This window comes from Malus sylvestris, chromosome 4 (assembly GCF_916048215.2).
Source record: "Malus sylvestris chromosome 4, drMalSylv7.2, whole genome shotgun sequence".
Lineage (NCBI taxonomy): Eukaryota > Viridiplantae > Streptophyta > Magnoliopsida > Rosales > Rosaceae > Malus > Malus sylvestris.
The window spans coordinates 18,168,579-18,185,343 of record NC_062263.1 but is presented as its reverse complement, the minus strand read 5'-3'; the positions used below and the strand labels follow the sequence as shown (position 1 = coordinate 18,185,343).

The window sequence follows — 16,765 nt, the reverse complement described above, 5'->3', positions numbered from 1 at the left end:
AATGTCATGGTGAAAAAATGGTAACTAGGACCTACCACCGCGATTTTGTCGGTTGGATCACTGGATGGATAATTACAGGGACACACAAATGATGATTTCAACAGGGAGTTTCTACGACGTCGTTTAGCGTCCACCCGAAACTCCAAACCACGTGGTCTAATCGTTATGAATACACAGCGCCACAACCGTACCCGCAGCAGAACACGGAATCGCTCTCTCCTCTCTCTCTCTCCTCCGCAAATATAAAAAGGAAAAACCAACGGTGCTGATAAGCATCACTCTCATCCCAGTCGTCTCCTCTCTCCTTTCTTCTCCAGCGTCCGATCTAAAATCCTCCCTGCAATCTGCATCTCTCGCGCCAAATAAAATCAAACAGGTTTTCTCTCGCTCCTTCATCCCTCTCTCTCTCTCTCTCTCTCTTAATTATGGCGGGTTTAGGGTTTCTGATTTTTTCGATTTCGGTACCGTTATGTGATTTCTGTGCCGTTTTGGATGTAATTAAGCTAGGGTCTCAATGGCGGAAGCTCCCGTGAGTCCAGGCGGCGGCAGCCACGAGAGCGGCGGCGACGGGAGCGGAAGCCCGCGCTCCAACGTTCGGGAGCAGGACCGGTATCTTCCGATCGCCAACATCAGCCGTATCATGAAGAAGGCGCTTCCTCCGAACGGCAAAATCGCCAAGGATGCCAAGGAAACCGTCCAGGAATGCGTTTCTGAGTTCATCAGCTTCATCACCTCCGAGTACGACGTCGTTTTGTAGTTTTTGGTCGTAAATTATCATTTTTATTTTTGTAAAATTTATCTGTCGGTTTTGTTTTGATGTGTGGGGGTGGAATTATGTGCAGGGCGAGTGACAAGTGCCAGAGAGAGAAGAGGAAGACGATCAACGGTGATGATTTGCTCTGGGCAATGGCAACTTTAGGCTTTGAGGATTATATCGACCCCCTCAAGGTTTACCTCACCAAATACAGAGAGGTATAACTCTGTTTGCTAAGTTGTTGCGCCGTACTTGTTTGGTTGCTGAGAAAATTTAGCTGCAAATGAAATGAAGAGAAAAATATTGATCTCATTAGATTGTGGTATTTTTTGAATTACTTGTATTCAATTAATCTCAGAATTCCGGATTTTGTTGCGTAACAAAACGGAGGGTTTTCTTATCTCATTTGTTGTAGGTTCAAATTTGGTAAATTCATTAGTAACATCATTTCATTTTGATTTTGTCGCGAAACAAAACCGAGTGTTTTCTGATTTCATTTGTTGTTGGTTCGAATTCGGTAATTCGTTAGTAACATTTCATATTGATTTTTTCGCTAAGCGAAACGAGTGTTTTCTTATCTCATTTGTTGTAGATTGGAATTTGGTAAATTTGTTAGTAACTTTTCATTTTGGGGTTTGACTAATACACTGCTGGTTTTGGTTTCAATGGTTGTCTTCTGGCTCGATTGGGATGTTTCAGGTGGAGGTGAGTTAAACTTAAGACTGTCATTTTCTATTTATGCAGCCGTTTTAATAATTTGTACCGTTTGCTTTGATTTACATTTTTTTCGCTTGTAATTGGATTTCTGTTTGTGGGGTAACAGGGTGATACCAAGGGCTCGGGGAAGGGCGGAGATTCATCTTCCAAGAAAGATGCTCAGCCAAGTCCAAATCCTCAGGTTGAATATGGTTTAATCTTATTAATGAAGCGATGGTCATTTTTGTTTTGTGGGTATACAGTATGCTTACTTCTATCAGGGGATTGTAATTTATATGGAAGTTTGTCTTATTCTTATGGTGGCAATTTTTCTTATGGTAGATTGCTCGCCAAGGTTCTTTCTCCCAAGGAGGGAATTACTCAAATTCTCAAGTAATATCTTGCTCTTTATTTCTCCATACCTATCTGTTTTTCAGATTTTTTTTTCTCTTTTAATCAAGTTTCTTTAATACTTATCGGTGTTCAAATAATAGACAGTTGTCCTTTTATCACCAATATATTTCCGTACAAGTTATTATCATTTCCATCTATATATAAGCAATACATTTATGATATTTTCCTTTGCAGAGTTCTCTTTTATTGAGGGCTACCGCAAATAACCTTATTTGAAGGACACCTTGTAGGCCCCCACTCCGATTGTATTTTAAGATCCAAACTGTGTTTTTTAGATATTTCCTTGAACAACACCCTTGCATAAAATTTGACATATCCGAAACCATTAAGATATCTAGTTGTACCCAAGAAAATGGTATCCCAAGAAAACACTAATGACAATTGTTTAATTAAGTGGGTAAATGCAAGGATGAACTTTGAGGGAAGACCTAAACACTGATGGTTTGGATCATTGAAACACAATAAGGAGTGGGCCCTCCAAGTGTGTGGTATGATGGAACTCTCAAATAAAGCTCCCTATTCCTTTACATGTTTTGAGCATGATTTGTGCAAGGCCAAATGATGGTTCTTCAGGAAGAATCATTGACAATTTTTTTCCACATCATGATTTAATCTTATTCCTGGCTCTGGTTGATTGGGTTTTTTTCACTTGGGTTAAAGATACAGAGTTGCAATTTTACGTAATAATTGTGCCTGTCATTGATAGAATTGCAAGTATATGCTGGATGATCATTTGCTTGTGGAAAATGGATAAGGTTGTCTCTATGCAAAATAAAGTGAAAGCTGCACTCCTACACTTAAACATGCATGGTTTGAGTGACATGTTTCTGGTAACAATACATTAATTTGGCTTGACATGAAACAGTAGTGTAATTTTGGCCACCCTGAACGTCTGTTGAAAGTTTCTGCAGAGTTTGTAGTTGCTGCTATAGTAGTGTAATTTTGTCCACCTGGAACGTCTGTTGAAAGTTTCTGCAGAGTTTGTAGTTGCTGCTATGTTTTTCTTTTCACCCAATGCATGCTAGGTAGGTGTGTGTCTTCCAATAGTTAAGGCTAGCGCTATAATGTATACATTTGGCTGGGGAGATAATGAGATGTGGCAAGCCACTAAGAGCACTGTATTGTGTTTTAGTTCCGCTTCAAGCTTTCCAATAGTTGAGTCTAGCTTCAATAATGTTAAATTTTGGGTAGGGAGAACATGAGATGAATGTCATACCAGCTGTGCGGCAAAGTTACTGATGAAAGATTCTTAAATCTTCAGATGACATTTCTGCATGTCAAGGATTTTTTGAGCCTGCCTTTTGTGATATTATGCTTCGTCTGTTTGGCTTGTGTTACAATTCTATTGTACATGATTATTGCTTTTCATTTATCTTTGGTATCGAGAATCGCTTTATGAAAGAAACTATAGAAGTGTTATTGCTGGTGGTGAGTATGTTGGTTTTGTGGTTTTTGAACTCAGGATGATCTGATTTAACGAATGATTTATCGTCACAGAACCAATACAAGATAGCTCCTATGCAAGGGTCAGAGTAGATCAAGTCTTCTTCAATCGACGCAATAAATCAGCTGCCCTTTAGTGTCCAGAACAAACAGCGACAAGTAACGTGTTAAATTATCTGTTGTGAAAGTTATAATGCGAGGGTAGTATTAGCGATTTCGTTTGTTTACACTAGTGCTTTCTTTTCTGTATGGTTCGTATGTTAAGGAGTTTATTTGAGTTGAATTTCTAGTATTTTAAATCTCGGGAGGATCTGTATTCTTCTGATTTAGACTTTATCATGGCATTGTGCCTATTACGGGAGAGTAACTTACATCGTACGGAACGCCATTGTGGTGCTGACCCGTGCCATGTTCGTCCTCCTCCTATAACGGGCCTCCAAATATTTGGCTTCTTACTTGTAAGGAGTCATCTTTGCAGGCAAATTACAGAACATGTGTAGGAAATATTCTTGTGATCTTAACGAGTTACTGTTGCATTGCAAATGTGTCTGGATTGTATTCACTGGCAACAAAGAATGGCTCTGCATAAGCCAAGCAAATGTTGTCATAAGATTCTCTTAGACTTCATGGTCTAAGAAAATTGAAGTCACTTGCCGTTCAATTTCATTCAACGGTGGAGAAGAAAGTACAATAACAAAAGTTACATGCTGTTTACATTAAGATCGAATTGTGGCGGTCATAATTTTTCTGAACCACCGAATCTAGGCGAATGGGACCGTACAATACGTTAATCTTCGTTGTACGATGACACTTCACGTCTTATCTCATGTCTCCATTCAATCCATAAAAATACCAGTATCGTGCACAGAAAGGAAAAAGAATCCGTAAGAGAGTAAAAATTCAAATGGAGAGGGTCGAATGTGTTTGTGGGCGGAGGTCCACGTCGACATGTTGCTTTTTGCGCGCCCAAATCCGACGTCGAATGATTCGGGGTTTGCGCGCGGTGCACGAATCCTGTTCGTTTTCTTCTCCCATACCTAAAAACTTTATTAGTGGAAGATGCCTAGATATTAAGCTCCATTTATTTCTTTTTTCTTGTCGTTAGAGAAGCATAAAAAGGTTGCTTACAACCTCCTTTCCTTCTCATGTAACCCATGCATATGTCTTGTAAAACACCTAATTAAGAGCCGTTCCATACTGATTACTTTCGGATGAAGCACTTCTGGTAGTAAGTGTTTTTTTTTTTAAGGTGCTTTACAAAGAAGCACTTATATACTCTTTGCAAAGCACAGAAAAATGTTTCTATAAATTACGTATCTAGTAGATAACTTGTCAAACGTTGTTGCTAGTTGATATGCTTTTATTCATCTAAAAGCGCAATTAGAAACATCGCTTCTAAAAACATTGCCAACTAATTATCAAATGAGGCATTGCTTTTTTCATGTCAGGTCATGCTTAGTATTGGTCCTTGGCTTCCAATCAAAACGTAATAAACATAGTGGCAAATTTGTCAAAAGGACCAACCTAACGATTCGGTATATTATTATTCCCATTCGTCAAGTTGGGTTAGTTTTCCTTTTCCATGTCTGTTCAATCATAAGGATCACAAAAATTCAGTTATTTAGGGTCAATTTGGGATTGATGAGCTTTTAGAAAAAAAACTGATCTTTTAGTGTTTTAAGAATAATCAGTTGTAAAATAAAACAGTTGAGTGTTTGATAAACTGTATTTTTAAAAGTGTTGTGAGTTTGAAAAACAGTGTAAAAATAGTTGGTAAAATTTAATGTAAAAATGATATAATTGTGTATAATGACAAAAATGGACTGAGAAGTTGGGGTGATGGTGATGACAACGGTGGCAAGAGCAATGGTGGTGATAGCAATGACAAAGGTGGGTGTTTGGTGGTGGTGCCAATAGTGGGTGTGGTGGTTGAAGTGTAGAGGTAATAATGGTGGTGAGACGACGATACCTATGATAGTGGCAGGTGTGGTGGCAGTGGCAGCGACCTTGGTTATGGTGGTGGTATTGGCGGTGGCGAAAATGATGGTGGTGGTGGTGACGTTAGTGGTGTTAATGGTGGTGGTAATGGCAGTGGTGTAAGGTTGGTGCTTGTAATGGTAGGCGGTGACGATTACTTTGTGCTCCAAGAGATAAAATGAGTGTAGAAAGTTAAACAATGTCATTTTAAAAACTAATGAAGGTATTACAAGAATTTGAAATATTCATTAAAAACTCAACTCTGTTTTTTATTAAATTAACTTTTAAAAGCAACCTACATACTGTTTTTTATCTGGAGGCCAATGTTTTTAAAATAAGTAGGTCATTTTGTTTTTACCAAAAACTTGTTTATTTTTTAACTTTAAAGTGAAGCAGTTTTTGGTGAAAAAAAAAAACAAATGAGGCATGTATTTATGCATTAATTCGAGCTGTGCTTTTGTATTATGCATAAAATTCACTTTATATATATATTTGAAACTAGGAATATCATTCCAGGGCAAAGAAGCTAAAATGGTACACGAAAGCCTACCTAGAGGCAAACACCATGAAAGACAAACCAAGACAAAAGTAGTAAAAGGGGATACATCCAGGATACTTCAACCAAGTGAAAGTGTCACCCCAATCACCACCACAACAAAATTAATGTGGACACGGAAGACCATTATTGTTCAAAACATGTACCAATGAAGATGGGGGCCTATCAACCCAAACAAAATCACTCATCTCTGTAAAACCAACCAACGCAAGAACATCCGCCGCCATATTGGCTAATCTTGGCACCCAAGACCAATGACAGTTCTGGAAAGCCCCACTCAACTATTTGACCCTTGCCAAGATAGGGTAAGCCTCCCAACTACCACTTTCAAGAGAATCACCGAGATAAGAGACAGCTTCGAGAAAGTCTGATTCAAGAATGATAGAGCTAACACCCAAAAAGACACCCAATTCACACCCATAAAGCGCGGCAAAGCTTCAGCCACCGCAGCATTAGGAGCCATAATAGAGTACCTCGCTGCTACCAAAAACCTATCCCCTCTGCCCGCATCACCACCCCAGCGAAACCCAACTTAGTCACCTTGGACCAGCTAGCATCAACATTAATTTTTGAATATGAATTTCATTTTCCATCCCCTAGTATCGGACACGAGCAATTATTTTCTCATGAATTCATTTTCTTATACCAAACTTAGTTTAAGAAGTGAGAAATAAATTGGTATCAAACTAATTATTTATACAACTCAAATTTTAAGACTTTTAACTTACACTATGTTTGGAAGAAGAATTTTCTATCTTTGCTTAAAATTTATAATTTTATACAATTACTCTATGTTAAATATTAATTACAGCAAGATTTACAATTTTTATTCTAGTGCGACTTAGCATTTATATAAAAAAAAGAAAAGAAAAAAAAAAGAGAGACTTAGCATTGGAATTGGGGCTTAATTGAAGGGCACTCATAAGGCGGTTTCACTGAAGCTAATGAATCTCAATAATCGGAGGGTCCAGATCCATCCTAATCATAATTAAGAAGAGGGTCCCGGGCGCATCATTACAATGCGATTCGGGTAAACAATAGTCAATGGCTAACTGCCAGCCTTAGAATTCTAATTAATAAAGGAATTTGGGGTAAGCAAAGCATTCCAAATATTCTTGGGGAGATTATCTTTCCAATATATTTTCATCCCTTAAAGATCTCTAATTTATCATTTGAAATGCACTAACAATTAAAAAGTGCAATTCTTATTAAGAACATAACTAATTCAACAAAAAAAAAATGAAAAAAAAAAACTAAATAATCGTAATCTTATTGGGTATCTGGATATTTCTATTTTATATGAAAAACATGCGTTTTAAGTAGTGCTAATCTATAATATGAGGTCACATATGATGTGACTCTACCTCAATTATTTTCTTCTCTTCATCAAAATAATTCACAAAGGATTAAGGTATACATGATACAAGGTTTTTCTTTCTATAAAAAGTTAATAACTTATTAAATCAAATATCTTTAAGGGAATTATTATTAGCATTTCAAAAATCTCATTTGACATTCCAAACTTTTTATAATTAGAATGAAAAATACACTTATGAGGAGTGTAGAATGAGATTTTTAGAGTGCTACTAACCGTTCTCATCTTTAATTATTAAGTATAAATTACGTTAAAAAGGATAAATGTTATTAGCACTCTAAATATCTTACTATACACTCCTCGCAAATGTATTTTTTTTTATAATTATAAAAAGTTTGGAGCCTAAAATAAGATTTTTAAAGTACCAATAGTAATTTCAAAAATATATTATATATAATAATACAATAAATTTTTTATTAGCAATTCGAAATAGTCTTGATCTATCCTAATTAGTGATTATTATCACATTACCATTCTCGAGAATATTCAGCAATTTTTTTTTTCCGAGATTACTTAGCGGTGATCATAACAAAAAATAAATAGTTAAGATTGAAAATAGAAAATAATTATAAAAAGTAAATTCAGCTGCTAAACACCTGTAACATCGAATTGCTACGTAGTATCAAGGCCACGCTTAAAATTTAGAAGTATTTAAAAAAGAATAATAGAAATTTTAAAAATAAAATAAAAGTGAGGGCTTCAACTTTAAACAAATCTTTTAATTTAATAAAGATTCAGCTCCCACATACATATCTTCCGTTCCCTCCCTCACACTCTCACCATCATCCCCACCACCGTGACACCGTCGTCCTCCAGAAGAATTTCCAAGGCGAAAATACCCAGAGACAATCGAACCCTTCACCCCTACGAAAAAACCCTACACGCTTTCCTCTACAATTCAAGGTCTTCGACTCCCTCGAAGGCCGATTAACCACAGCAGCAACAACTACTGCACCTCAGGTACAATTAAACAACCATAATTCGCAAGTTTGATTGATTGATTTATTTATTTTTATTTTGTGATTAATCTGTTGCTTTTTAAATACATGATCACTCTTATCCGTGTTGATATGAAGAACCAATGATTTGTTTTTTTGTTGCATGTGGATTTTTGTTTTTCTGGGTTTTTTAATATATTTTTTTATGAGTCGGTTATTTTTGGATTATGATCAAGTTTTTGGAGAATTTGTATTGCTGCTGAAGATTTGAGTGTTGGGTATGAGATAAAAACGCAAGCTTTCACATTAGTGAAATACATTTTGCTTCCAGCTTTTTGCTGATCATCTGGGTGCTTTTTGACGATCGTCTGTTTTCAGGTTTCAATTTTTTCGGATTAAGATTGTATTTCGTGCTTCTGTCTGTTTGAAGTGATATCTAATGCTAAAGTTTGTTTCTTTTTAATAGTTTGGTAATTCTGATTTGGATTTCTGGGTTGAATTAAGTTTTAGTTTTAGAACTAGAGTTAAGGTGGATTTATGCTCTGATCACGCAGGAGTAGATAGATTTTGGGTTTCTGTGAAAGGTTGAGTTATAAATGGAGAGTCGAGGTCAAAAGCGTACTGAGCTTGATGATGAATTGCCCGCAGATAAGCGGGTGTGTAATTCAATGGAGTTTAGAGCTAGTTCATCGAACTCTTCAGCTCAAACCCATATGAATTCTGTGAACTCCACACCTGAAACCAATGGCCATGATATGGATACTTCCTCTTCTGCTTCGGCTAATAGTCGCTCAGAGGGAGAACGTGAGAGGGATTCAGCATATGGGTCTTGTGATTCAGATGATGCAGACGAAAGACACAGTGAACTCAAGGACTACCAGAGACGGAGATCTTCGGGTGATCATGGAAAGTTTAAGAGGTTCATATCATCTTTAAGTGAAGAGACTGACCCTTCTGGGCAGTTAGCTGTGCTCACCGAGCTATGTGAATTCCTGTCATTTTGTACAGAGGATTCACTATCCGGGATGACATCAGACTCATTATCACCGCTTCTTGTTAGACTTGCTAGGCATGAGACTAACCCGAATATCATGCTATTGGCTATAAGGGCTATAACTTATTTATGCGATGTGTATCCGCATTCATCGGGCTTCCTTGTTAGGCATGATGCAGTTCCTGCTCTTTGCGACAGACTAATGGCTATTGAATACTTGGATGTAGCTGAACAGGTAATGTTTCTGTACTTGGTCATATTTATGTTATCCAGGCATGACATTTATGGGATTGTTTATACAATGTAAGAATGGGGTTGCATGGGATTCTTTTACTGTTTTTATGCAGTGCCTACAAGCATTGGAAAAAATGTCACAGGAGCAGCCACTTGAGTGCTTACAGTCTGGGGCAATAATGGCTGTCCTGAATTATATAGATTTCTTTTCGACAAGTATACAGGTAATTCAATCAGTGATGTGTTCTTGTTTGGAAATTGGATCATTGCTCTTTTAATGGTTCGTATATTAATTATACTTTATTTGCATCAGAGAGTTGCCCTTTCTACTGTGGTGAACATATGTAAGAAACTTCCTTCCGAATGTCCTTCACCCGTCATGGAGGCTGTTCCCATTCTTTGCAATCTTCTCCAGTGTGAGGATCCACAGGTATGGACTGTGAAGTGCATTTTTAAGCCTTTTGCATAGATTTCATATGACCTTAGTACTCAGCCTTTGTTTTAATTTCTCAGCTTGTCGAAAATGTTGCTGTTTGCTTGATTAAAATTACAGAACGAGTGAGTGAGTCTACGGAGATGCTGGATGAACTTTGTAAGCATGGGCTGATTCGTCAAGTCACACATTTTATGAGCTTGAATACCCGGCCAACTGTATCCCAGCTAATTAGTAATGTAGGCAACTTAATCATGTTTCATGAGATCCGCTGCTTCTGTATTTTACTGTCTTGGACTATGTTCTTACTGTTGTACTTTGGTTGGCAGGGTTTGATGGGGGTACTTGTCAAACTTTCTTCTGGTTCAGTTGTAGCCTTCAGGACGCTGTATGAGCTTAATATTAGCAGCATACTGAAGGATATCTTATCTACATATGACCTCTCGCATGGAATGTTCTCTAATCATGTGGTGGATGGGCATTGCAATCAGGTTTACAAGTGGATATTTTGGTTCTATTCTTTTTCCAGGGTTACTGATTCTTATTGAATCATTGGAATGTCAATTGTGTTTATGAAAATGTTGTGACTTTACCATTCCTTTTTTGTTTTATGAGATAATTACCGACTTCCTAAAAACATAAATGTAAAACTCATCTGTGATTACAAAATAAGCATGTGTTGTCTTATTATATAACTTGAGGAAAGTGAATGGGATCATTGTTTCTATTTTTCTCCTTCAGGTATATGAAGTTTTGAAATTGCTAAATGAGCTTCTTCCAACTTCGACCAGAGATCAAGAGAATCCACAGTTGTCAGATAAAGAATCTCTTTTAGTTAATCAACCTGATCTTCTGCAGAAGTTTGGGATGGATATACTTCCATTGTTGATTCAGGTTTTGTTTCTGATAAATATATGGCACTTTATTGCAGTCCATCCAACAAATGAATAGTGTTGTAATGTTTATTTCACCTCTCAACAGGTTGTAAACTCCGGTGCCAATTTATATATTTGCTATGGCTGCTTATCTGTTATCGACAAGTTAATTTATTTGAGCACACCTGGCATGCTTGTAGAACTGCTTCAGAAGGCCAACATTTCAAGGTGATTTGGTCTCCTTGTAATTTTTTTAATAGAGATCAGCAAATTATGCTAATTCTATTAAATCCTCTTAATGTGGCAGTTTTTTGGCTGGAGTGTTTACACGAAAGGATCCCCATGTGTTGATATTAGCTCTACAGATTGCTGAGCTAATCCTGCAGAAACTTTCTGATTATTTCTTGGACTCTTTCATAAAAGAAGGCGTCTTTTTTGCCATCGATGAACTGTTAACACCGGACAAGTGTCAATTGGTGACCCTGGAAAAATGCTCGAGGTTGTTGTTCCCTGTGTCTAGTGGCTCACAGATTTTGTTGGATCCTCGTCAGAAGTCTGCCTCGAGTGAGGTCTTGAGGTGCTTATGTTATGCTTTTGCTACTGATAAATCACCATCAGTGTCAGAAAAAGGAAGTTGCATGCTTGAAAAGGATTCTGTTTATAATCTTGCAAAGCATATAAGGACCAAGTACTTTGCACAAGAATTATGTGACCCTGAGAAAGCGTTAACCGATGTCCTTCAGAAGCTTAGAAAATGTTCTTCTGCATTAAGTGATTTGACCATGTCCATGAATGATGACGCTCTTGATCAGCATGAAGAAAGGTTCTATAGTATCATGCATCAAGTAATGGAAAAGCTTGGTGGAGGAGAACCCATTTCCACGTTTGAATTTATTGAATCTGGAATTCTAAGGTCCTTAATGACTTACCTGTCCAATGGCCAGTACTTGAAACAAAAAGGGGAGCTTAGTAGTGGTAACAGTGATATTTATTCTGTAGAAAAAAGATTTGAGGTGTTTGCAAGGCTGTTATTTTCTCCTTTAGACATGATCCCTGCTGACCTGCCCATGATAACATTAATACGCAAACTGCAAAATGCGCTATCTTCTTTGGAAAACTTCCCTGTTATTTTGAGCCATGTGCCCAAAATAAGTTCTTATGCTACAGTTCCACATGGGCGTCGCACACCATATCCATGTATTGAAGTTCGTTTTGTGAAAGACAAAGCAGAGACATGCCTTTGTGATTACTGTGAAGATGTTCTGACTGTGGACCCTTTTTCCTCATTGCATGCCATTGAAGAATTTCTGTGGCCTAAAGTCAATGCAAAAACAACCGGCCACATTAATTCACCTACACAAGTTAATGACCAATCTGAAAGTCCACTGGATCAATCACCATCAAATGCATGCTCTAGTCAAGGGCGAAGTCCACATCCTATGGAGCCTGAAAGCATGTCGACAGACTTGCCTGAGTTGCAGGTTTTTATTCTGTCTCACAATTAATTATACTGAGGGGTGCATTTCATTTTTTTGAGTTCCTGTTGGGTGCATTTCTTCATCCTCAGCCTTACTCTCCAGGTTGATGAGGTCAATTTAACACTGGCCTCGCTTGAACAAGCGATAAGCTTAGGATAGACAAGCCCAGGAAATCTTTAATGTACTTATGTTTAAGAAAATATATTTATTTATTTTTCTTGGGAAAACTTTGGATAAATTTAGTCATGATTGATTCTTCTAATCAGCTCTAAGGTGGTGCAAATGCTCTTACTTTTGTTCGGTTGTGTAATGTTTTAGGAACCTGTGGAAAGAGAAGCACAATGTCCTTCAGAGGAAGACACTGAGATGGAAGAACAGTATCCTGCATCATTTAGCAATGAAGATTCTTCTTCGAAACTGTTACTTTACCTTGAAGGGCAACAGCTGGAGCCGTCATTGACATTATACCAAGCAATTCTACAACAACAAATGAAGGAACATGAAATTGTCATTGGTTCAAAACTGTGGAGTCAAGAATACACATTAACATACAGAAAAGCTGAAGGTCATCATGGTACACGTACAGAAAGTTCTGCTGAGAAAGCTGGGGTACATGAGTTGTACACTTCATTTTTCTCCAGCATGTTTGCTCATGAGCTTGCTTCTGACTTGGATAAGTCAAGTCCTATTTATGATATAATATATATCCTCAAAAGCTTGGAAGGCATGAATAAGTTTATATTTCATCTGATATCTCGAGAAAGAATATGTGCTTTTGCTAAAAGGAAAATCGATGACTTGGATAATTTTCAGACAGCAGCTATTCCAGTGCCACAGAATGAGTTTGTGAGCAAAAAATTGACAGAAAAACTGGAACAACAGATGCGGGATACTTTAGCAGTGTCCGTTGGTGGTATGCCTTTGTGGTGTAATCAGTTAATGGAATCGTGTCCCTTTTTATTTAGTTTTGAAGTTAAATGTAAGTACTTCCGCTTGGTGGCATTTAGTCCACTGCTAGTTCAGCCTCATTCACCATCTTATAGGGATTCAGGGGTGACAAGTGACAGGCGACCAAGCTCTGGAAGCATTCCTCGAAAAAAGTTTTTGGTTTTCCGCAACCAAATTTTGGATTCTGCTGCCCAAATGATGGACCTGCATGCCAGTCAGAAGGTACTCCTTGAGGTGGAATACAGTGAAGAAGTTGGTACTGGCCTTGGTCCAACCTTGGAATTCTATACCCTGGTTAGTCATGAGTTTCAGAAGTCTGGTCTAGGCATGTGGAGAGAGGATCATGGGTCTTTTGCCTCTGGTGATGGGAATACTGGAATTTTGATATGTCCTTTTGGTCTTTTCCCTCGTCCATGGTTGGCTACATCTGATGAAGTAATTAAGAAGTTTGTTCTTTTGGGGCAAATCGTAGGTAGAGCGCTCCAAGATGGGCGGGTCTTGGATGTGCATTTCTCCAAAGCCTTCTATAAGCTTATTCTTGGCAAGGTACTCTCCCAATTTCTGTATGACTTATTATTGAAAGTGAATGTTCATCAATCATCATCACTTACGAAGCAAGTTTTCTTCTCAAACATATGTTTTCATATTGCAGGAGCTTGGTGTGTATGACATCCTGTCATTTGATCCTGAGCTTGGGAAGACACTGCTAGAGTTTAAGGCTCTAGTAGACAGGAAAAGATTTTCGGAATCTGTTCCTGGAGGAAGTACAACATTGGAATTCGACTCATGCTTTCGGAAAACCCAAATTGAGGATCTTTGTCTTGATTTTACACTTCCTGGTTATCCTGATTTTGTTCTTTCCTCTCGGCCTGATCATAAAATGGTAAGTCTCACCTAGCTATGATCCCATTTATTGTTTCATGTTTTTCATTTGGTGAACCGTAAATTTAATTTACCCCATTGTTTAGGTAAATATGACAAACTTGGAAGATTACGTCTCACTTGTTGCGGATACAACGGTACATGCTGGTATTTCTAGACAAGTGGAAGCTTTCAGATCTGGTTTTAATCAGGTGTGTACCATTATGAAGTGGCTTTTCAGTACAAGAAGGACGTTGACTAAACTACCTCAATGCCTTTTAATTTTGGTATAAATTTATGATTTCTTTCATCATGATGTTTCAGGTTTTCCCTATTGAACATCTTCAGATTTTCACTGAAGAAGAATTAGAGCGTTTGCTATGTGGAGAACGTGATTCTTGGGCTGTATGTCTGCAACCACTTATTTTTTATTTTTTAAAGGCTATTAACTATATTCCTAATTTATAAGTTTTTATTTTGGCAGTTCAATGAGCTCCTTGATCATATCAAGTTCGACCATGGTTACACAGTTAGCAGTCCTCCCATTATCAATGTTAGTCTGTTCTCTTGTCCTTGGTTTGTTTTGATATTTCACGTGCATTTAAAGAAATTCCATATTACCATTTCCTTGAATTTCAGTTGCTGGAAATCATACACAAGTTTGACCATGAACAGCGAAGAGCGTTTCTGCAATTTGTGACCGGGGCACCTCGCTTACCTCCTGGAGGTTTTGCATCTCTCAGTCCGAAGTTAACTATTGTTCGAAAGGTCCCTATCAGAAAAACATCTTTTTTTTCCTGATTGCTCTTTATTATTTATTTGTATAGGCATCATTTGATCATTGTTTGCTTCGTCTCTCTTACAGCACTCTGGCAACTGCGAAGACTTAGACCTCCCAAGCGTGATGACTTGTGCAAATTATCTTAAGCTACCACCTTACTCTTCGCAAGTGAGCTTTGTTTCTTTATAGCTTTTCGTGTTACTAGAAGTCTTTTGTAGGGAAACATTGCAGCGACAAGATGCTTACATATTTTCATATCCGTTTTCAGGAGACGATGAGAGAGAAGCTCTTATATGCCATTACAGAAGGGCAGGGATCATTCCACCTTTCATAGCCTTCCATTTCTCAATCTGAAGGATCAGTTCAACTGTAAATTTGTAATTATTGGAGTAGGCCTTTGCCGGTGTAGACAAAAAGAACGGGTGGCTGGTGATGGTGGTGGAACTGATTGCTGAAAGGGGAGCTAAATCTGGTGAAACAAGAGGCTTCTTTGACCGACTAATCAGTAGGACGTGTAAATACCTGGAAAGTTTTAGGTTGTTGGGAAATTTCAGGTAGCTGTACAAAAGAAAGGAAGGGGAAGTTTAGATTGATACGTTGGACTTTAATAATTTTCTTACTGAGCTCTAGACACAGGCTTTCGTTATTACACAGTTTACCTTTTTGGTTGCAATGGAAGTTTAGATTGACGCTTTGCCAATTCCTGACTTTTGATTTCAATCTTGAACACATTTGCAATCGTATTTTGTTTTGCTAATTTTGTTGACCGCCGTCATTAGTTTATTTCATTTAAAAGATCGTCATTAAAAAGTTCATTTTATTTGTAGATCATTGTCCATCATGTGTGGAACACATCGACAATTTATGATATCAAGTAATATTCTCATAATGATTAACCATCAATTTATTTGATTTATACGAATGACTAAAAGGTAATCAAATGAAAGTTTCTAGAGACGATGAAAGGAATGACGAGTTCGAGTTATGATGTTTGTACAAAAAAATAATGTCAAGTCGTGCCAACTAATGCTGTGATTTCGGAGCTCGTGGATAATGAGTCCAAACCGTATTATAGGTAGGTCACTGTGTGACATTGCTTAATCTTCATTTCTTAATGTTAATATATCTTTGTGTTAAAAGAACAACAGTAATTACATCCTTATGTGAGGAATGACCTCTTAAAAAAAAAAAAAAACTGTCCCTATTGCTCACCAAAAATAGAGACCAACCTCAAATGTCCCCATTTTAGCTAAATATCTGCAAGTAGCAGCAACAAACACAAAATAAACAAGCCGATAAAATATAGTCGACATACATTTTGATAGACTTTTCGGTATGTCGGAAATACGACTTTGGTATATGAAGTGTTCATAATATAAGTGGTTGAATACTTGAAAAAAATAAAATTCAACCACTTTATTATAACACTTGATGTACTGGACCGTGTGATCGGCACACTAAAAATTTCTTTACATTCTACGTTTCTCTTTTAATGCTTAGTGTTAGTTCATATATGTATATAGTGCTCTTTTTAATGCTTCTCTTTCCAAGTAACTTTATGAATACACACAGAACAACCAATGCTTCTTTTCCCCTATGAAAGATGTAACATTATAATGCAAGGTTTATTCTTATATATAACTGGTCCGACCAAAAAAAAATTATGAATACATGGAGGTTATTCACTTATAGAGTATTACTATAAACTATAAAGCTTTATTGTACAAGATGATTTAAGAAGAAAATTCAATTCGCTAAAGCTTGAGAGTAGGGATGGGCAATGGTTATGCGGGCGGGTAACCACAGTTAATTTACCCATAACCGTTTATACTCATATCCGTATAACCGTTTACCCGTTGGGTAATTGCCTAAACGGTTATACCCATATCCATAACCGTTTATAAACGATTAACCATACCCATAACCGCATACCCATTTAACCGTAACCGTTTAATACCCGTTTACCCATTTATCATTTTTAACCCGTTTATCTTCTTTTTTTTAACCA

At 37.3% G+C, this 16,765-nt stretch overlaps 2 protein-coding genes across 8 annotated transcripts; both read left to right on the top strand.

Moving 5' to 3' along the window:
* The first annotated feature begins 189 nt into the window (after positions 1–189).
* LOC126619984 (nuclear transcription factor Y subunit B-like) lies at positions 190–3,606 on the top strand. 4 transcript variants are annotated; one of them, XM_050288440.1, is made up of 7 exons: positions 192–376; positions 508–738; positions 843–1,459; positions 1,578–1,652; positions 1,793–1,843; positions 2,571–2,694; positions 3,327–3,606. In XM_050288440.1, exons 2-3 carry the CDS (start codon positions 515–517, stop codon positions 976–978), a joined length of 360 nt encoding a protein of 119 aa, XP_050144397.1. In that variant the 5' UTR covers positions 192–376; positions 508–514; the 3' UTR covers positions 979–1,459; positions 1,578–1,652; positions 1,793–1,843; positions 2,571–2,694; positions 3,327–3,606. The 4 variants fall into 4 exon arrangements, with proteins under 4 accessions (XP_050144396.1, XP_050144397.1, XP_050144394.1 ...); XM_050288439.1 differs by lacking the exon at positions 2,571–2,694 and having other exon boundaries at positions 190–376; positions 504–738; positions 3,362–3,606; XM_050288437.1 differs by lacking the exon at positions 2,571–2,694 and having other exon boundaries at positions 3,362–3,606.
* A 4,322-nt stretch (positions 3,607–7,928) lies between these two features.
* Positions 7,929–15,457, top strand: LOC126619976 (E3 ubiquitin-protein ligase UPL4-like). Of its 4 annotated transcripts, none has more exons than XM_050288421.1 (17): positions 7,929–8,175; positions 8,802–9,382; positions 9,456–9,605; positions 9,695–9,811; positions 9,895–10,053; positions 10,144–10,305; positions 10,556–10,708; positions 10,796–10,917; positions 10,997–12,170; positions 12,486–13,661; positions 13,768–13,998; positions 14,084–14,188; positions 14,301–14,381; positions 14,461–14,529; positions 14,616–14,744; positions 14,842–14,925; positions 15,026–15,457. In XM_050288421.1, exons 2-17 carry the CDS (start codon positions 8,822–8,824, stop codon positions 15,089–15,091), a joined length of 4,539 nt encoding a protein of 1,512 aa, XP_050144378.1. In that variant the 5' UTR covers positions 7,929–8,175; positions 8,802–8,821; the 3' UTR covers positions 15,092–15,457. The 4 variants fall into 4 exon arrangements, with proteins under 4 accessions (XP_050144378.1, XP_050144375.1, XP_050144374.1 ...); XM_050288418.1 differs by having other exon boundaries at positions 8,708–9,382; positions 14,652–14,744; XM_050288417.1 differs by having other exon boundaries at positions 8,708–9,382.
* The last annotated feature ends 1,308 nt before the right edge of the window (positions 15,458–16,765 follow it).